The sequence below is a fragment of the Amblyomma mixtum genome, chromosome 1 (assembly GCF_055824585.1).
Source record: "Amblyomma mixtum isolate Tamu chromosome 1, ASM5582458v1, whole genome shotgun sequence".
NCBI classification, from domain to species: domain Eukaryota; kingdom Metazoa; phylum Arthropoda; class Arachnida; order Ixodida; family Ixodidae; genus Amblyomma; species Amblyomma mixtum.
In genome coordinates this window covers 174,689,066-174,711,019 of record NC_143012.1, presented here as the reverse complement: position 1 = coordinate 174,711,019, position 21,954 = coordinate 174,689,066, and the positions used below count along the sequence as shown (strand labels likewise).

Sequence of the window (21,954 nt, the reverse complement as noted above, 5' to 3'; positions counted from 1 at the left end):
ATACTAGGCCAGCACGGTTAGGAGCTGAAAGTGTCCGTTGGCCCCACACGTCTGGCGCGCCTCCGGTCCACTTGGCGGAGGATTGCGCAGCCACGTAGGGAGGAATTTCGGGGTGAGGGAAAAACCCTGACATCAGTTCTGAGCTTTCCTATTCGTTAAAACTGATGTCAGGCAGGAAGCTGTAACACAGTTCAAATTTGCCGTGTGGAAAGGGGCGCGGGATCGGGGTGAACTCGTGAAGAGACCCGCGCCCGAGGGCTTTTGGCTCTAGCTACTCGTAGCTGTCAGGCGCTCGGTCGGGCCGAGCGCGGAGTAGCGGCCGTTCAGAGCTGGTGCAAGGCGCGCCAGTTCGACTGTTGGGACGTGGTGTCCCTCGCCTCTGTGAAGGCGGTCGGCTAGGCCGGCCGCGGATAGTTCGACCGTACTGAATCTTGTACCCATCTGTAAATAGCCTGTATAAAAGTTCTTCGTTTCTCCGCGAATCGCTTCGCCTGGAAGTCACTTCATCGAGAAGCCCTTCAAGCGGTGCATCCAGTTGCTGGAAACCACCGGACCAACACCACCGGCAACAACTTTACTGCTAGAGATAGCCGCAGCAGTTGCGGGACTAACTGCAAGCGCTCAGCAAGTGGGCTACGCGCAGGCATACAATACACAGGCACGGAAAAAGTTTTAAACGTCGGAAATCAAGTTCCAGTGTTTGATAATGACCGCGACAGTTAACTAGCGCCTAAATGGCTCGGTTCATATGGCATAACCGCGCGGCAAAGGCAAAGCTCCTAAAAGGGTCGATACCGGAGCGCAAGCCGCGCCACGTGCCTGCAAACAGTCTTCAGCCTTACTACGTGCGGGTTAGCCACGTTGGAGTCGTCGTCGACAAAGACACGGATTTTGGAGAGATTGAGTGCACTCCTCGCCCTGCACCCGCACAGTCGGGTCCCTTTTCCATTGAACAGAAGGAACTGGCACATTTGAGGTGTCAGCAGCGCACCGAAATCGCGAAATTGTTCACTGGGTTACGCGAACCTGTTCAATGAAACACCGGGAGCGGCGGAAGTGGAACTGCACAAAATCGAGTTACAAGATGGGTACCAGCCAAAAAACGCCTTCCCTTATCACGTGCCCGAGCCCCTTAGGGAGGAGGTTGGCCCCGAAGTGGACGAGAGTTAGAACTGGGTCTCATATGCCCTGTTGAGAGCGAGAACGCTCATCCCGTGGTCTTTCTAGAGAAGGAGGACTGCTCAGTGCGCATGTGTATCGATTACCGCGCGCTAAACGCAGCTACACGCACTGATGCATTCCCGATGACACCTCCACAAGAGTTAATTATGAGGGTAGACCCCGCCAAGTTTATTACACTACTAGACCTACGACGAGGTTGTTGGCAAGTACCGGTGGCGCCCGAAAGCTAACATTTTACCGCCTTCGTAACCAACGAAGGACAGTACGCTTAGCGCGTCATGCTATTTGGGCTAAATAATGCGGCTGCCAGCTATACCAGCGAATGATGAATACGTTGCTGCCCAGGCATCAGGCTTATGCTGCGGCGTATCTTGATCACATAGCCATTTTCTCGGCTTCGCGGCAGCAACACCTGAACCATTTGATCATTGTGTTTGCCTTACTCCGGGAAGCAAAGCTTAAGCTGAGCCCCGAGAAGTTCCAAGTCGCACAGGCGCAGATCAGGTACGTCACATAGCGCGTGGTGGTACCCAAGGGCCGGACCCCTAGAAGCTAGCCTCTATTCAGGACCTCGCGCCGCCTACCACGAAAAATCAGCGGCGAAGCCTGCTGGGGCTATGCGGCTACTACCGCGAATACGTCCAGAATTACGCTGAGGTCGCCGCGCCAATCACGTCGTTAACTAAGCGAGGGGTACCAAACGCGATTCCTTGGACTCTGGAAGCACAGCAGGCTTTTGGTACGCTAAAGAAGTCGCTCTGCGAAGCGGCAGCGCTAGACACCCCTGATATCCGCACGCCATATTGGCTGTTCACGGATGTATGGGAAGTCGCGGCCGAAGCTTGCTTGGCACCGATGGGAGACGCGGGGCGAGAGGAGCCGATCGTCTTCGCTAGCCATAGGTTCACGCAAACTCAGACCCGCTGGTCAAAGATCGAGCGCCAGGCATTCGCCATAATTTGGGCTCTTAAGAAATTTGACCATTTGTTCTTTGGGGCACCGATTAACGTGGTCTGCTATCATAATCCACTGGATTACCTGACGACGAGCACGCCTCATGGGGCGAAACTAGCAAGGTGGGCGCTGGCCTTGCAGCGCTACAATGTGGTTGTAACGCACAGGACACGCGTCTGCAACGGCAACGCCGACACGTTATCTCGCGTCCCGAACATCAGCTGGGGAAAAAGCAAAGCGATAATTGAGCCATGACCCCTTAGGCAGGCGTGAATGTTCCAGTTCACTCGCCGCACTTTGTGATGTGAGCAGTGGTGTGCCACTGAACCTTGTGCAAGGACGCCGGCACGCCGACGCTCGTACTGTGATGAACATCATTTATGAACAGTTTGTAACCAAGTGAGTCGTTCTTGTGTAGTACTGCGAGTCTTTTCGTTTCGCTACAAATGGTTATTACTGGCTGCATGTGCACCCAAGTTAGAGTTTTAAGTCTCTGCTGCCTTTGTTTGCTTTTGCATAAATCAGCGGACTCCAAGCTCATTTACGCGGCGTTTTCATGACGGGGTTGAGTTGGGGAGTTGAGCTGAAAAGCGGTTACTGGGTTCATGTAAACACCGCAGAGTTGGGTCTGGGAGTCGACGGAGCGAGTACAGTCCATCAAACTGCTGGGGGTGGGTTGACTCTCTCGACCCCAACGGCAGATAGCATGTAAACCGGACCGAGTCGAAGAGTCGAGTTATATCCTAGTTACACGGCCGGCTTAACCACTGTTACGCGTAACTATGGTTAGGCGGAGTTAACCATGGTTGTCGCGAACCTCAGTTCGGCGGTGTTACACGGGAAAACCTGTCCTCAGTTTGTGCCGTGGCGCTGGTCACGTGGCTGCTTCTCAAAAAACATTTATAAGACTCATTTTGTGACAGCAATATAAAAAAATTGTAAGGAAACACAAGGCTAGGAAGTTCTTTTACTAATAAACTTTGGTGTCGTCTGTGGAACATGATTTGTTGCCGAAGGTTGCTGAAATTCAAACAGAACATGAAAATAGTCTTACAGCATTGTGTGCAGTCAACTCCGCAGCCGACGCAAAAACCAAGTCAATCCACCTGTTTTGCTTCGCTTCGTCGCTCCGTGCTGTGTTGTTCTCTTCCAGTTAACCTTTTTTCTCGTGTCTTAAGTGTATTTTAGTATTTTAAGTGTATTTTAAGTATATTTCCATCTCTTATTTTTATCCATTTTTCTCTTGTGTCAAGTGTTTTTTTTACTATATCTAGTGTATTTGAATGTGCTGTGCGTCAGCGGCAAGTCGTGCATACCGCGATGGCTCACAGCAGGCCTGTGCCGGACACTGAAGAAGACAAGAAGTTCCTGGCTGTCTTCGCCACTTACCAAGTGCAAGTGCCGCAGCTGCGTCTGCGGCAGCTGGCCATTCTAGGCGAACTAGTGGAAAAGCAAGCCGAGCAGGAACAAGCCGAGATTACGTGCCGGCGCCTCCAAGCTCTGGCTGCAAGGCTGTGCTCCCGTGAGCGCAGTGTGTGGGCCTACCCCTGCGGGACGTCGTGGTATGAGGAAAAGCTCCCGCCCCTCCCAGAGAGTGGCTACAGGGAGAATTTCAGGATGACGAGATGTACATTCCAATACATTTTAAATGTGTGCGAGAGCACGAGGCGGCTCGACACGAACATGCGGAGAGCAATACCGCTACACAAACGTGTGGCGATTGGCATCTATCGCCTTGCTACCTCCGCTGAAGAAAGAACTGTTGCGAATGCCTTTGGAGTGAGTCGCGCCTCAGTGAACATAATTGTTAAGGAGTTTTGCGAACTAGTCGTGCGGCTCCTAGAACCTCGGTTCGTGAGAATTCGGAGGGCGCACGAAGTGGCCGAACACCTGCGACAATTTTGTGCAGTGGCAGGCTTCCCTCAAGGCATTGGAGCACTGGACGGCTGCCACATTGAAGTGTGTCCACCTACCGATCATGCGATCGATTACTACAACTATAAAGGTTGGTACAGCACCGTACTTCTGGCTGTTGCTGACCACCGGTACAAGTTTTTATATACAAACACCGGGTCTCCTGGGAGGAACCATGACGCAGGCGTGTTTGAACAGTCTAAGCTGCCGAAAATTATGGAAAGCGACATATTCAAGAGGGAAACAAGAACTATTGAAGGAATACAGATTGGTCCTCTCCTCCTGGCTGATCAAGCCTTTACGTTACAACACAACATAATGAAGCCATACCCTCATTATGGTGCTTCCGATTTTGCTGCGCAGGCATTCAACTTCCACCTGTCGAGTGCCAGGCATGTAGTCGAAAATGCCTTCGGGCGGCTCAAGGCTCGTTTCCGGATTTTGTTGAAGGGCCTTGAATGCGACATAGTCAACGTCAACAAGGTCATTCATTGCTGCTGCGTTCTCCACAACATTTGTGAAGAGCTCAACGACAGGTGCGACATCAACTGGCTGGGTGCTGTGCACGTCGAGGACAGAAGACGACCTCAGCCCTCTTGCACAAGCAGTCAACAGGAGCCTTCGGGTGCGGCTGTACGAAGCGCCCTCGCGAAGCACCTTGCTGCAGAGTGAACCGTCTTGAGTGATCCATAGTGCAGCCTTTACGACATTCCTAAAGACCGAAGGGGGTCTGTTGTATTGTGGTTTATGTGTCTTCCGTGCTTGTTTCAGTTCTTGTTTCGGTTTTGTGGATTGTCTCGTACTCTTGTCTTGTGACGTCATCTCGTGTATATACATATATACTGTGTCTGCCGAATAAGAGGGGATCTTGACTGTGGGACAGCAGCAGGGACTCGACTCTCCTTAATAAGACTGCCACGGCCAACATTACAATGGCGACGAGGATGGGATGGGCCTGACAGAATAGGGGCATGGTATCCCCAGTGTCTTGAAATAATCCGATGACATCCGTCATCCTATGAAGTAATCGTCCTACCACTATTTGATATGTAAGCTGCACGAAGAAGCCCCGTCGACATAGATGCAATACTTCGAAGGTATTGCACATTTTCTTCCAGTGTTCTTCAATTTTGTCACTTAGCGTGGTCTTCGCCAGCAAGGTCGTCGCCTGATGAGCCACAGCCTGCTGGGATGCCGTCTCGTGCTGAATCCACCGCGCAAAGTCCGTGAGTCAACACATATTTTCATTCAGTGAAGCACTTCAAGAAAGCAGGCAAGAAACTTTCGTGTTGAGCCATCGACTCAAGTTTGCTACCCTACGCCAGGCTTTGTGCGCATTCTCCGTTCACTCTCAGAAGTTTTCAAACGTAGCATTTGAACAAAGAGCATTCGTCTGCTGAGTCGCAAATATGACCGTTTGTCTCCGTGGCTCAAGTATGTTGCATCAAGCTTAGTCAAGCCTCGTCGTCGAGGGAAACAAAGAGAAACGTGGTCCCGGTACAAGAGAGGAAATACGCATGCACCAACTGCCACGCTCTCCGTCTTCCCGCAGTTAGTCACTGGTAGCTTCCAATATCTGTCAAAATGGCCTTTTCGTCTTTCACTGGCGTCCGCGTACCGGACCCATTTCTTCAGCATCCAGGTCGTCCACCAATTCCATTTAATCAATGGATGCAAACATTTGAACTTTACCTGAGTGTATCAGTGTATCAGCGCCGAACTTTTCTCAGCAACCACCTGCACCGCAGGCTGCAGAATACCAACAGGGGCAGTACAATCTGCTGCACACTCGTCCGAGTTATCCTCCGCAAAATAATGCATCGTCGTCAGTGCCGCAACAGCCTATGAGGCCACCCAGTGTCAGGCATTTGCAACCGTAAAACCAGCGTTCAAGGCAGCCGTCGTGTTTTCAGTGCGTCAGTACTACTCCATGGTCGGTCGCATAGAACTCGACTAGACATCATTGGATTTTCTTCCATAGCGCCTTTGTTCCATCGCAATCCATTTCAAAACTGACAGAGCCTTCTCTAAACCACAACAAATCATTGCAAAGCAAGGACCTTCGTCGTTTTGCTTAGAAGATCGAAAGGTGTGGAATGCATCAAAGCTCGCCACGAGCCAACAATACTATTTCCAAGAACCAGAAGAAGAATGCCACTTGCAAACAATACCAGGAGCCATACACAAGCGCCTGCGCACTCGAGTCTTCCAGTGCCATCTACAACTGAAGTCTTGAACAATAACCATAGCTCTCCTACCATGTCCGGACAGCACATGTGTCGTGAACCTCCTCTGCGAGTCTCCGCAGAACGTGCATCACTCCCTTCAGTGTATGGTGATGCAGAATCTTCACCCAATGGCGCATTTTTTTAGCAGTGGTCTGTGCCTGCCAGTGTCCAGAGTGGTGACAGCCAAAATTTTCACCACCCCTCCTTCAAGCAACAAGGTGACCACACACACCCTTCTCCAGGGAACTTCGGCCTGCAGTCCGAAAGACCCCATCCAGAACCCGCACCGAGGCCCAAGAGGACTATTCGTAAGCCCTTGTGGCTCGAGCACTTTGTGCCAAAGTGACTTGTGGTGTGCTTTTGCGTACATTTATTTGTGTGTACAGGGAGAGAGAGTGTTTTTTCTTGTTTGTGTTAAATCCTTACATATTTGTGTCAATTTTCAATGTATCTCTCAATCTTTATTTGCAAGGAAGAGAGTATGTTGTATTGTGGTTTGTGTTTTCCGTGCTTGTTTCAGTTCTTGTTTTGGTTTTGTGGATTTTCTTGTACTCGCATCTTATGACGTCACCTCGTGTATATATATTTTGTGTCCACAGAATAAGAGGGTTCTTGGCCGTGGGACAGCATCAGGGATTCGACTCTCCTTACTAAGACCGCCACGGCCAACATCACGGGGTCAAAATGCAAGGACGAGAATTCAGCATATTCACATTACTCAGATTTAGGATGGCAGCGTCGCTGCGTGGCTAAGAAACAAACCATCGTAACCCAATTACTTTTGGCAAGGATGTTATGTCTGCACATTAGTAAGTGCTACCACTATGCCATGTTGTGCAAAAGGGCGTTGTAGGGCACAGGAAGCTTCCAGTTTGCTACACATTGTATAAATGTGAAAGCTTGGCATGTGGCATGTATGTTGTAATAATGTCTTAAGCAAATATTTGTTGTATTATGCTTACAGGGTAAAGGTAGATTGATGGGCATTCTTAACTATAAAATAGTTTAGTTAGTGCGGCATCAATATTCATGTGGGCAGTATACACCAAAATAATTGAAAAATGTTCAGGCGTAACAATTTTGACACGCTGTACTGTGTCATAGCCGGTAGAGCATCACTTATTCCATAGCAGACAATATTTCATCCCTGACTTTTATTGGGGCATGAAGTGTGACCTAATTAAATAAGTGGTTCTCTGAATATTGTGACCCTCTGGGTGCAAAGTATGCCTTCATTATGTCAAGCATGCCTCTTTGGACATTATTACTCTCCTTTTGGAGATCTAAGAGCTGCTTTCTCAGCTCACTGCTCTCTTTGGCAGCCTTGGCTGTGCGGTTGTCAGCCTCCTTATGCATAGCCATCAGTTCCTGAAAAAGTGAGGCGGCAGGTCTCTTTCGGCGCCTAGCGGTGCTCGCATTGCTGCTGTCTACATATTGTGGACTGGCCCCAGTGATGTCGACTGGTCACAGTGTCGTTGGGCCACAGCCCGTCTGCACAAGCAGTCAAGCGGAACCTTCAGGGGTGGCCGTAAGAAATGCCCTAGCGAAGCACCTTGCTTCAAAGTGAAATGCCTTGCATTTACATGCAACATGCCTTGCATGTTGGTGCGTGAGTTTATTGCAGTGCTTTTTGTGGCAATCAGTGTGGAGATTATGTGTTAACGTGGTATTGTAGAGGTATGGCCAGCCGTAGAAGAATCCATTCCATTTAATTGTATGCCTTCTCATACGCACGGGCTCTGCTCGAGTACTACTCCTGCGTGGATTAAGACGGGCCTGGCGTCTTCTCCATCATGTTCAACGCGTGGCATGTGCAGTGATAGAGGACATTGCTTAATGTGCTGTACTGTTTAAAACACGGAAAGGTGCGTGTTATTCAGTTCTCTCAAGAAGGCAGGACCCTCTCACAGCTCCCTTCAGGACATTGTTTTCTAGCGCGGGAACCAATTTTGTAGAAAAGAGGCTTCACGTCTTCTTTTAAAGTACTTACTGGGCACGGACCTAGTCTCCACATGGTGACAGCAGGAGTGATTATTTGTGTTTGTGAGTTCAGTGTTGGATTATGCGATTTAATTATTGTAGGCGTCGCTACGGTGGAGCAATTGTCGGCAGAAATCGCCAGGCTAACCCCACCTGTAGCTTACAGCATCTCAACTTAACTCTCATTGGACCATGTGGCAGAACCGAAATGTGGCCTTACTATTTTGGCCTCTTGCATATATGACAGCATCTTATTGAGAGCTACTAGTATGTCATATTGTGTAACAGGGCATTGAGACGTTCAGGGAGCTTCGTACTTGCTACACACCTGTATACACACAACTCATGCAGGACATTTCTTTTTATTTGACGACTTGCCATACTGTACATATATTATAAATGTCTGCTGCAATAACAAAAGGCAACGAAGAATGTTTATTTTCTATGTTTGCGGTATGACAGGGGACCCTAGTGCTCGTGACTGCAAAACTTTTCGGAACACAGAAATTGCAACAAAGCTTAATCGCTCAGCTGCGCAAGCATGTAGCCACAAACTGCAGTGTATGTATAGTCCACTGCTCAGTTCATGGCTTATGTTCAATAGGCAGTGAGGAAATTTAGGTGCCTTATGATTTCGGTGTTCCAGAAAGATTTGTTACCACTTGTACATTAGTAACCGTACTCAAGTTCGTGCGTTGTTCATGTCAACATTGAGATGTTTAGTTACTCCTTCGAGCACAAACAGTACACACAAGGCAGAATCAATCGTTCTTTATTCTCCTTCGAACAGAAGACACGTACAAGCGCAAAAAAACACGGACAGAGAAAGAGACTTGGATAACACGAGCGCTTACTTCCAACTGAAGATTCATTGACACACAAGCCCAATTATATACACTTTGCTGCGCTGACGGATCCTGCGTCAGCGCACCATCTGTCACACTGACCAAAGAGGAAATAACGTTTTTGGGAGCGGCCACGTCATGTCGCCATGCTATCAGTTCGCCGTCATGCAGCAAGGTGTATATAATTGGGCTTGTGTGTCAATAAGCCTTCAGTTGGAAGTAAGCACTCGTGTTGTCCAAGTCTCTTTCTCTGTCCGTGTTTTTTTGCGCTTGTACATGTCTGCAATGAACCAACTAGCCCAAAGGTCTCTGCTCCTGAATACACAGAAGACGGAATAAATTATTCAGTACATTCCTTTGAGGCGAAATACTGCTTCATCACTTGTAGCATTCCTTTCTGAACTTCATTGCTCTCTTTCTGAAGCTCGATGAGCTGCCTTCGTAGCTCGCTGCTTTCCTTCGCAGCCTTGGCTGCGCGTTCCTCGGCCTTCTCATTCACAGCCATGAGTTCACGAAGCAGTGAGCTGGAAGGCCGCTTTCTGCGAATGTTAGAATTGCTTCTTCCACTCGGCCCCTGCTCAATGCCTGCTTGCTCGGTGCCTGCCATACTCTCAGTAGTCTCTTCCGGGGCGCAGGGAATTGGAGACTGCTCGGATGTAAGGTGCGAGTTTGGCTGGCTGACTTCAAGGTATAAAACCTCGTCTCCATTTTCTGGTGGATCATCTGGCATCTGTGAATGGAGCAAAACAAGATAGAAAATGTCACAGATATGTCAGCCACTAAACTAAATATGATGGCTAGTAGGGAAGTAAAGCCTCGATCACAGACTAGAAAACCACGGGAATAGAAATCGCAGGAGGATACAAGAGTTTCCTACTCATTTGTGAAAACAAACTCTGTCTTACGGCGTACAATTTTTGCATTGCCTCTTGTCCTTCTGTAGAACACCTCTATTAATATTTGAATGTGAGCAAATTCTTGTGCTGGAATACCATGTCAGGTTTACACTCAACACAACACGGCTGCCACATGTTATGCAAAAATGAATTGTCGCGACCCAGATTGCTTCATTGTGACCTGCTGCTACATATGCTGCTCATATGTCGGCAGTGCGCTGTCCCATCCCCGCAATGAATTTCTTGTACTTCGACTGTTCTCCTCAAAGAGCATATAGGAAGCCTCACTGAAAGGGTCTGGGCCGTCACATTTCGAGGTGCATTGCACATTGTGCCTATAGGCTCAGTTCGCTATTCTGTGTGATGATGTTCTAGAACAAAAACCGTTTTGTAAGGAGGTATTCAAAACACTTTACAGAACTATGCTCAAGGTCCTCCTTATCAACTGTTGATTTGTCACTTTGGTTTTCAATGTTTTTGTTGGGTTTTAGACAAGTGCGATTCCTTCCATGTATTCTTGCTGATATATATTTTGCTATTATGTTCATATGCTTATCTCTTTCGAGCGTGCTCATCTCTTTAATAAAAACACATCAAGTTCTGAGTGACGTAGGTCTTCGCATTGTTTGTGTCGTTTGCTTTTGGTGTCATGTAGTGCTCCGATGCAAACTAGATGGACATCAATTAGCCCTTCTTGTATCCTTGTAAGCCCCGACACCGTACAACACATATGAAAAAACAGAGGCAAGTTTACATGCATGATATTGCTTTCAACTCTGATTATTCCTTTTTCCATGCTATTTCTGAAAGACTATGTAGTAGTTTCTAAAAGGCATTTCCACATTGGAATGGAAAGCAGGCACAGAGCATTCACTGCACTTCTATTGGGCTAGCCTGTGCTAGAGATAACAATAAAAGATTACCTGCACACTCTCCTGCACTAGATCACTGTCGTTTACTGGCAGTGTGCCAAGAAAGGAGTGGAGCTGCCAGTAAAATTGCCACTCCACTCCTTTAGATCCTGTTGTGGACCCAGATCGCCTCAGCGCCCTAGAAAGAAAGGGTGTTTTAGTCCACGAAACTGCATAACAAAAATACACAAGGTGCAAATACTTTTAAGAGAGAAACATGGTGGAAAGGTGATGCTCGTGCTATTGAACACATTCAGCAAATGAAGCTGTATGGCTCCGGTAGCACCTGTATTAGCACGTGTAAATGAAGCACGTTAACTTCAGCTATCAGAAAGGTACGTTGTTGAGCACCTACTATAGGTGAGAATACTCGTACTTCTTGATGTCACCTGCTATAGGTGACATCAAGAAGGAAACGCGCGTGCTGCTGGCGCAAGTCATTTGTGCCAGTGCAGAAGTCGGTCCTTCGCACGCTGACGATGAAACGTTAAAATACAGACGGTTTACTTTGACTTGGTTTACGGTGTTTCACGTCGAAAAGCGCCCAGGCTATCAGAGAGGCAGTAGTGGACAGCTCCGGAAACTTCAACACCACACAGCATTTCGCCCCCATCAAAATGCGACCGCCGCGGCCGGCATCGAACCCGCGTCTTCGGCGTCAGCAGCAGAGTATCATTACCACTGAGCCATCGCGGCGGCTCAAAAATACACGCGGTGCAAAGGAAATGTACTACGCGGTTAGTGCAGCCAAGCTTAGTTCAGGACGACACAGCATCACGTGTACCAAAGGACACGCAACTCGTACTAATTTGTGTGTTCTGCCGAACGCGACGAGGTTGACATTCACCCAGACAAGCTAGGTAGCACTACGATAGCGGTCGCCGCGCGTCACGCACAAACTAGTGTTTACACGCGAAACCAAAATAGCTTGTAAACATCATTACTTGAGAAGTAAAAACAAGATTTCGTGCTTACCGGTATTGCTTGTTTAAGCTTTCAAGCTTCTGCCGCACTTGCTTTGCCGAGTACGGTCCTTCGCCAGCCGGCAAGCGCGCGTTCAACAAGTCCGCCATCGCGCTATATATGCGCGCATTGCGCGTGTTTTAGCGCAGTGCGCTAAGGTTGTCCTTTCATATTCGTATCAACGCCTCTGTAGTCGCAATAGGCCAGTTGACACGCGTCTGAGAGGACGCTTCGCTCGCCGTGGCACTACACTCGACCGACATGGAGGCAGCCATTTTTTTCAGTTAGCAAGGCTTGACTGAGGTGGCCGGCCTCAGTTTACAATAACCATGGTTAGCGACATAACAGCGATTAGGCTCTGCTTCTAACAGCGCACAACTGTGGTTAGTATTAACTGAGGCAAACTGAACTATGGTTAAGTCGGCCGTGTAACTAGGGTATTAGTGGGAGGGGAGAGGATAAATGGGAACCTGTTTTCACGCTTGCACCCTCGCGCCTCTGAGAAAATGGTTCCAGTCCGCAATCTTGGAGGCTGCCACTGCCCTCTCCCGCTGCGCAGCTCGACGCTTCGTCTCGCTGCAGTTGAGCCGGTCTCGGCTCCCTAAAATCGAGTTCATGTAAACTCGCAGTCGTCGAGTTGGGATGACCTTGCTCAACTCGATCCCCTGACTCGACCCACCACTAGCCGCGTTTACATAAACCCGACAGTCTGTCCCTGTTTTTTGCGCTGTATGTACTTCCCTCAAGATGAGCCACAGACTAGCCGATAACAAAATTTTGACCGGAACCCTCCGGTCAATAGGTAACGTCAGGTAGAGAGCTTCCTCTGTGTGAGAATGTCACATTAAGTAGCAGTGTGGTTGTGACTTTGCTTCTGTAACTCAGTTTGCCCTTGTACATACGTGTAAATGTAATCGTTCCTTTGACCTTCTACATTTGGCCATTTTGCTTATTGATCGCCGAATCATGAACGATTGGAAGGGCCTGAGCCCTTCCGAAGAACTGAACGGACCACCAAGAAATTACTGCTGGCATTCTGCATGGCTTATTGGCTATTTTTATAGCATTGAAGTGAAACATATCGGACAGTTATTGCGAAAAAAAAAGCCAATGCATTAGAAACAAAAGTATTCTTTGTGTTTGAGCGTTCTTCGTTGGGCCCATCGCCTACCGCTAACAAGAAGAGACCTCCGGTGTGCTCCCGCAGGCAAGAAAACATTTCCGCAGAGATCGGATAAGAAAACTGAGGACGGTATTCAATGCTCGAGGTTATATAACACCAACGCAAATGCGCAGCCTCTTGTCGCAACGTTACAAACCTGAACAAAGATATTTTCGCATTTTATTCCGAAGTCATGCCAGCAGGAGATTTCGTTGTGTTTCTTTGCTTTCTGCGCTGTACTGCATGGGCATGTGCTACCATTTTTCGTAAAAGTGATCTAGCCAATCCGAGAGTTTCTCGTTTCGAGTCACACCTAGTGTACTCAACGACCAGCTTCGCTGATTCCTCATGGCAGGATCAATCTGAAGCAGGCACATATAGACAACTTTTAAAATTATCGGTTGTCCAAAAACAGAAGTACAACTGCTTGAAATTTTCTTCGCTTGTGCGAGTTCTTTGTCACAAAAAAGCCAATGCGTTAAGAACAAAAGTATTGTTGGTGGTTGATCGTTTTTTATTGCTCCCATCGCCTACCCCTAACAAGAAGAGGCCTCCGGTGTGCTCCCGCAGGCAAGAAAAGATTTTCTCAGGGATCGAATAACAAAACTGAGGACTGTATTAAACGCTTGAGGTTGTATAACACCAACGAAAATGTGCAACCTCTTGTCGCTGCATTATTAACGTGAATGAAGATGTTTTCGCATTTTATTCCGAAGTCATGCCGGCAGGAGATTTCGTTGTGTTTCTTTGCTTTTTGCGCTGTACTGCATGGGCATGTGCTACCATTTTTCGTAAAAGTGATCTAGCCAATCCGAGAGTTTCTCGTTTGGTGTCACACCTGTGTACTCAACGACCAGCTTCGCTGATTCCTCACGGGGGGATCAATCTGAAGAAGGCATATACAGATATCTTAAAATTATCGGTTGTCCAAAAACAAAAGTAAAACTGCTTGAAATTTTCTTCGCTTGTGCGAGTTGTTCTTACAAAAGAAGCCAATGCGTTAAAACAACTGCATTCTTGGTGGTTGAGTGTTTTTCGTTGCTCCTTGTAAAAAGCGTAAAAAAATGTCGCTGAATTTGTTTGGTTAAGCCAATGCGAATTAAATCCGCTAGCACTGTGGAGGCGTTTTGAATTTTGGCTCGCATGAAGTCGTGACGGAATGCTATCGTCGTTGGACTGATTCGAGCACGGGTAAATGTTTTGGAAGACGACGTCATCTCGAGCACAGCCAGAGAGGCTTGCAGTTTAGCTCATGCGTTCTGTAGAGATATATGAAATGCAGATCTGGCCAAAATCCGAGAGTGGGATGCAACTGCTAGCAAACTAAGAGCTCTTTTTCAATTCTGCTGCAGGACGACTTCACAGAAGATCAATTCGAGCTGAATATTTTAAAGAATGCCGGGCAAAAAAAGCTAAAGCCAGATGCGGCGCCAAGCATCTTTTTGCACCGACCAGCCGCAAAGCCCAGGAAGCCACCCCCAAAAGAAAAAGAGTGGATAGTGCTGGTATGTACATGGTGTTCATGTGGTCAAATGTTTTAGTAGAATTCATAGCCTTAAAGCCAAACTCACTATGCCAAACTATTCTTCAGTTATCATGTTTCATGAATGTCATGTATCCTGCGCAGTCACCCCCATGGTCAAGCCAAACATACAGGTGGACATCACATCTCGACCTGTGGACACAGAAAATGATAAGCTCTCCCACATGTACTCTCACAATTTTACGAGGTTTTCTTTGGAGGAGAAATTCTAGAGGCCCGTGTACTGTGCGATGTCAGTGCACGTTAAAGAACCCCAGGTGGTCGAAATTTCCGGAGCCCTCCACTACGGCGTCTCTCATAGCCTCAGTCGCTTTGGGACGTTAAACCCCATAAACCAACCAACCAACCAATTTTACGAGGTTTTAGTTTTTGTCGTCATGCTCTTCTCGTGTGCACATGTAGACGAAACATGTACGGACAGCACAAATATAGGCAAGTTTTATATTCTCTACTTAATTTTTTCTCGTCCAGTGTAACCTGCGAACTTGCATGTTTCATGTACCTGTAACTACAGCTCATCCAACCACAGGGGCTGAAAGTGAGCATGGGACTAAGCATTTGACATCCCGTACGTGTTTTTTTCCGTCTGAGACATTAATGATTCTCTGCAATGCGGGTGGTCATGTTGCCATGTTCTGCTCACAGATGCTCTTGACGTGTAACCAGACACAGAGATGGATATAACTTTCCCACAAGGAAGTACAGAAGCTGGTGAGTATAATATTCTTCTTTGATTTTTGCGGTGTTTTGTCATCCACTGCTTTTTGCCTACTCATGCATGGAAGGTGACACAAGATTTCTTTTTTTTTATGCGCCAAGTTATTATCCTGCAGTCAAGATTATTTCCTTATGTAGTCATCAATCCATTTCAACAACCATGATTGTCAGGTGTTAGTGCAAAGCGAGGGCAAATAAACTACGTGAAGAGCACGGTGCGAAAATGACATTCATGAATATTGCAACTGCAAGTGCCTGTCGAATATGCTTTTATGTTCATTCTGTTTTTTTTTTTCATTAAGTTCATTCACTGTCAGCAACATATTATTTAAAATGCTATCTACAACTGCTCTGCATCAAATTTCGGGACGCTCTTATAGCCTAACTGATACAACAAGCCCCGCAGAAGAGAATAGCACAACTTGAACCTGAATTCCAGGCAACCCGACGAAGGCTTCGACTTGCTTAGCAGCGGCGGTTGCAGGCACTGAAAGCAAATAAGCACCTAGTTGCTGGCCTGAATAAGCATTTGAATCAAGACTAAGTTAAATGTCTAAAAAATGTCTAAAAATTGGAACACGATGGACGAAGCAGACCATGATAAAGGCATTGAAAGTGAGACTTTCCTGAGGAGAACGTCGCTATGACATGGTCAGAGAGCTTGGCCAACCTCTGTCAACAGAACGCACCCTAAATGGCCACCGGTAAGGATAGAAGTTTGCACCAGGTTTGCTGCAGGAGATCATGGAGTCACTTGCACTTAAGGTAAAGTAACTAGACATATGCTCATGACCACTGGCCTACGTAATGATTACAGTAGCTCTGTTTACAGTGACTAAACCTTTTTTCTTCACAGGTCAGCCTCATGTCACCTGAAGAGCGGAATACCACTTTAATGCTTGATCAAATGCAGCTTACACCAGGCTTGGTGTACAGTTCATCTTTAGGTAGAATGCTTGGAGCCCGCACTGTCCCGCTTGCAGATGAAACACTGCCACTTGAATGTCTAGCCACTCATGAACCGGCGCTTATGATCGGGGTAACAGTTGCTTAACACTTTACTGAGAATTTGTTTCATGCAAAAACAGTGAAGGACACAATTACCGACATCAGAAAAGAATGTGAGGCAATTTCTATAAAAGTGGATCTCATAGTCACAGACAAGGGTGGTGGAAACCAGGCCATTTGGAAGCTATTCGGTGTAGTTGTAGGCAAACACAACAAGCCTAAAATCTCGTGGCCCTACCCATGTGATACGCCTAAGTAGCTTATCATCGTGGCCAACGTTCCTCATCTCCTTAAGAACCTGAGGAACCACCTAACCAATGGCCAAAAAATATGTTTGCCTGAAGAAGCAGTGAGAAATAAAAAACAATTTTCCAGGAAATGTAGCGTCTATCGAGCCTATCAAGACACTGATTTAAATTGGCACCAATGCAGAGCTATAGCTAGCAGCTCAACTTAAGGCTTCTTCAGTAGATCCAAGCCATTATGAGAAAATGAAGGTGGGGCCAGCTTTCAGCCTCATGAACAGTGACACTGCTGCTGCATTGCGCTTGCTTGTAGAAAACGAATCAGTGGATAAGTCGGCCTTAACAACTGCATGGTTTGTATAGATGGTCTTTCGATGATTCCGTCTTATGACTTCAAGAGCAACACAACTGGCACTGAGCCATTTGGATGACACTGAGTACGGAAGCTCTTCAGTTTTTCAAGGAAACAATTGCACTTTTCGAGAAAATTTCTATCAGTGACGATGAAAAGAAATCTGTATGAAAGCCAGCGCAGACTGGCGTCATTCTAGCGACATCATCCGTGTTACATCTGCGGGCCTTGTTTCTGGAGAAGTGGCAGGTTATGCCAAGACTCCCTCTAGAATCTTTTCGCTACACTTCGTTGCAAAAACCCTGTGCCCCGTGTTTTTGAATTCAAATGTGCACTTAAAGCTGCTACAATGTCTCAGTTCCTGCGGCCAAGTAAGCACGGCAGCTATGCTGCTTTCTGCTGACTCGCATGGCTGAGGACAAACCGGACGAAAACAAAATGTATGTTGTCCATCTATCTGACCTACTTGACATGAATCTCTCGAGTACCTTGCAGGTTATGTTATCGTGCAAATTAAAAAGTAAACAGCTGCCAAGCCTGTCTTGAAGCTATAAGCAGCTCTGCCGAGGGCAACAAGCTGACCATTCTAAAGCGCTACAACAAAGAAAAGCCGGCACTAACAGTCCCCTCATCAGCTGTCTTGCAGTTGATAGAGACTGCTGAAAGTTATGTGCGCTTGAACGAGGATGGTCTAATAACAAACAGGCTGTCTACGTCTAAGCTCCAAAATAGCATTCAAAGTGCTCTGCATTTAGGGAGTTGTTTCCCTACCTGCCAAAGCAAAATGTCAATCCTCGTAAAAAAAGAAGTGTTATCCTCCTATTGTATAATACACAGGTTCCAAGTTATTTTATTTCTCCCTACATTTTTTTTCTTTTTCTATATTTCTATGGTTATCTAATAAGTGCGTTTTTACTTGTGTGCATATATAACCAGTTTTGACTTGTATCCCGCCCTATGTAATGCCCGAAAGGGCCCTTAGGGTAAATAAATGAAATGAAATGAAAAAAAATCAAAGCTCCCAGAAATGTGGCAGTGAAAGCATTGGAATGCACGTTGCTGCCAGTAGCATTAGGTAGTGCATTGCGATTTCTCACTGCTCAGTTTGATGCGAATACACTACTCGTGTTATCTCTCTCAGGTAGTCACTAGCAACAACTTCTATTACGTCCTTTAGAGGGACAGTTTATTAGCAAGAATGGAAAAGGAGGAACTTTACGAAAGGAAAGGCACGCATGTATATGCCCCACTTGGTTTAAGCCTCTACCAATTTTTTTTACTCATGATAAGACTGATGTATAAAAAATATGGCCTTTCCTTTACTATTATAACAGTGCGACCATTTGAAATGTTTGCTTTAAAAAAACGTATTTCAGCATGGCTGTTTATTGTATGCAGAATTTTCTGTCCACTTGAAATGTTATTCAAACTATCTTCGGCTTTCAATATGTGAATAAATTTATTATGAGGTGCGTGCGTTACTTTGTTTCAAAACCAATCTTTCTATAGGCACAGGTACTAAATATAAAATTCCGACACAATATTTTAATCAATAACAGCATTGAAATTGCGAAAAAAGAAAAGAAAACTGTAAAATCGCCGGTCACTTGCAAAATACGCGCATGCACCCCCCCCCCACCCCCCCCACCCTCCTCACAGACACACGAACAAATAAACAAAAAGGTCACGCTGACGAAGTTTCATACCGTTGCTGAGTCGAATGAATAGATCGTGTTAGCAGCAAGAATAGAATACTCCATGGCACGGTCCATACGGCCGCTGTAGAATTTGAGCAAGGTGTGTTGCTGGGCGAGTTGGTTGGGATTCATCTTGAGAAATCTTGAAGTTCCGGAAAATAGCTGTCTTCGCTTTCTTGAACTTGAGCTGCACTTCTCACCCGATCACGTATGCTGGATCTTCGAACCAAGGGCCAATAAGCCACTTTTACCGTATGAGTCAGCGCATTCGAAATTGGTCAAACGAAACATAATCCAGGCCACCTTCAATAACGCATTACTCAAGTCCTGCGAGCAAAGTCTCGAGAGCAGTTTCCTTAACCAAGCGCAGAGGCTTCTCAGCTCTGGGTACCCGGCCTTACTCCTCTCCTCAGTTGCTCAGGAAATGTTGAAAACGAGGCAAGGAAAGAACCTAACCTCAAGGGAAGGGCAGAGTCGCAATAAAAAGGTAGCTGTAATACCCTACATCCACCAACTGTCCCACAATATAAAAATAATTGGAAAAAGGGTAGGGGTAGACGTCATTTTCTCTGCTCCTCACCGGCTTTCTAGACTCTGCAGAAAGGTCAACGGCTCTGGGGAAAAAATTCCAGACTGCACAGTTAAGCATCGGGATCCGTTCGTAGCATGCTCGTCGGGTGTTGTCTATTCGATCCCTTTACCCTGCGGCAGGAAGTACATCGGCCAAACAGGCCGATGTATCAACAAGCGGTTATTAGAGCATAAAGCTAATGCTGAGGATAAAAGGTCCGGTAATTTGGCCATCCACTGCCGTGATTGCAGTCCTTGCCGACGCATCTCCCCCACTTTCAAGGAAACAGATATTCTGGCAAAAAACTTAAATCAACTGACCCGAGAAATCATTGAAGCAGCCACTATTAGCAAGCTAAAATATCAGTGTGTTAGCACACCATCAGTTGCGCTGTTAGACAAAGAGTGTTCATTCCTCTCTGCTTCGATTTGATTCAGTGCATTCTTTTGGTTTCATTCCGTGGTGTTTTGTTGGCGCCCACTTTTTGCGATGTTTTCCATCTTAAACTTTTCTGTAAAAACTGCTTTGTTATTTCACCTTAGGTTTATCGCCCACACGTTTTTTACGATTCATTGCTTGTTTTTAGAGATCTGTTGTCTGTTCAATTTCATGTTTTAGTGACCACCTTTCCTGCTTGTTTTTATTCTCATCGGCTTCTCAGGTTTTTGCTTGTATCTATTTTAACGCTTTTAATTCCGTCATCTTTTAGCTGTGCCGCTTTTTTACATCTTCCGCAGGCTTTTCCTGCACTTTTTATGCTTGTCTGTTCATCTTTGTCACCTTTCATCGTCATTCGTTTAGCCGTGCTGGTTGTTGGCTTCTTCGGGATCTTTTTAGAACTTTTTGGAATTGTTTCTTTACGCTCCCTGCCTTTGTTTCCCCCGTTGTTTCTATCTCTTTTTTCTTTTCTCGCTTGTTTTGGCTGCGTTGTTGGTTATCAGTGACGATAAGAATAGTTGGTCTATGTATTGGCTCTTTCCATGCTCCCACTTTGCTGATCTGTGCGCGTGCGCATCATTCCCTCTAGTTTGTATAAAAGGCGCGGATCGGCCCCCTTCCGAAATAAAAGTTGTTAGTCAGCGCAGTTGTGTGTCCTTCTTGTTCTGGTCCTTTGTCTGCAAGCGCTGTTTTTTCTCAAGATGAAAAAAAAAAAAAAACGCTGTAGAATGTCGCGATAGTTGCCGAGTTGAACACATAGGCTGAAACACAGGCTAGTGATCGGGCAACAACCGCAATACACCACATAGTGAACGGCGAGAGGCGCTGTTTAGACTCATTTGCACGCACGCACTGATGACGTTGTTTACTTTCCGCGAGGATGAGCGAAGTTATGTCGCAGGTTTTTCAGTGCAGCTGACTATCAGCATTCTTTTGTGCGGAAAGTTGTCGTCCATAGTAACCGCGATGTGTACGCAGCATACCTATACGCAGAACAAAAAAGCCACAGAGCAACGAAATTAAACGTGCTCAACATACACGGCTTACGCGGACCGCGTAATAGTCTCGCGTCGTCTTCGGCTGCGGCTATGTTTGCCCATCGTCATGGACTTCGCCTTATGTCTAAAATTGTGCAAGATCAATATTCTTGTCTTTTTTTAATTGTGTGTAGCTAATTTTAGTTATAAAATTGTTACCTATTTCAAAAAGCGTAAACAAACAAGCCTGAAACATGTAGAATTCAAGCTGCGGAGCAAATCATCCTCTCTCCTGTTTTTCTTTTTGAACGCGTTTGAAATTCAAGGACAGACATGTTCGTTATGCTTCAGTCTGTTTTTTTTTTCGCTTTTCAAAGGAGTAAGGCTCCGGAACGTTATGTTTAATCGCATGCGAAGATAGGTTCCTCGTTTATGAATATCGTAAGCCATCGTTCAGCGTGGGTGTCGTCTGCCACACAGGACCTTTCTAGGTGGCGCGCGCGGCAGCTGTCTCTACCTTTAAAAATTATAGAGGGATTTTACTCAATGACCGCCTTCGCTAATTCTTGCCGGGAGCATCAATCTGAAGCAGGCATGTACAGATAGCTGGTAGAAACTATGAGTAGCCAAAAAAATAAATAAAAATAAAATGCTCTAAATGTGCTTCTCTTGTGCGTGTTATTTAGGAATGCACATTTTTGGCTTGAAGAGGCGCATATTTGGCAGAATAAAACTCAGAGGAAGATAGTACAGCGCCGATGGTTTCAAAATCTTGTTTTCTGGATTCAACAGAATTCCCTTTTTCTGAATTCTTCAATGTGTACCTAAAATATATCTTTTATTTAGCCAACATTACAATGGAAGCCTGCTTTCCTAAAGAGTGGTCGCTCAAACGTGTGTCAACTAGAAAATCGTAAGGCTGTTGATGTGCTGCGGTGTCTGCATCGTGATGCAGCCTGCCAGTTGAGGTTTAGGCGCGCACGAACTGAGCGGCGAGAAAGAGCAAGCCTCGAAGGTGTTGAACTCTGTCTCGAAAGGCAAGAGCCCTTTCATGTACCGTAGCGAACAAGCAACAAAGCGCGTAAAAACAGCCTTCGAAACCGGCACTGCTAGATGCGAAGCGTAAGCCAAATCTTTGCACTCCTTTCCGGGGGCTATATCGAGAGATCTCGACGTGGTTACCACGAGGTTAAGTCTACTGAGCGATCGTAATCGCGCTGGCAGCCATGATGGCTTAGCAGCAAGGCCTGATACAGCACCGCCAGCAGCGAAAAGTATCAGCAGCGTTCATGGCAAGTGGAAAGGATGCATAGGCATGAATGGAGACAAACGGCTGCTCTTTTTAGCAGTCAGATCATTGCCCCGAGATAT

The 21,954-nt window shown here is 46.4% G+C and overlaps 1 protein-coding gene and 1 pseudogene across 1 annotated transcript; one reads left to right on the top strand and one right to left on the bottom strand.

Moving 5' to 3' along the window:
• Positions 1-9,443: 9,443 nt before the first annotated feature.
• On the bottom strand, positions 9,444-12,148 carry LOC149369885 (uncharacterized). Its single transcript, XM_089579455.1, is given in 3 exon segments — positions 9,444-9,833; positions 10,923-11,049; positions 11,886-12,148. Coding segments are annotated over 3 exon segments (780 nt in total).
• Positions 12,149-12,379: 231 nt separating this feature from the next.
• On the top strand, positions 12,380-15,839 carry LOC149369884 (uncharacterized; annotated as a pseudogene).
• Positions 15,840-21,954: the final 6,115 nt, after the last annotated feature.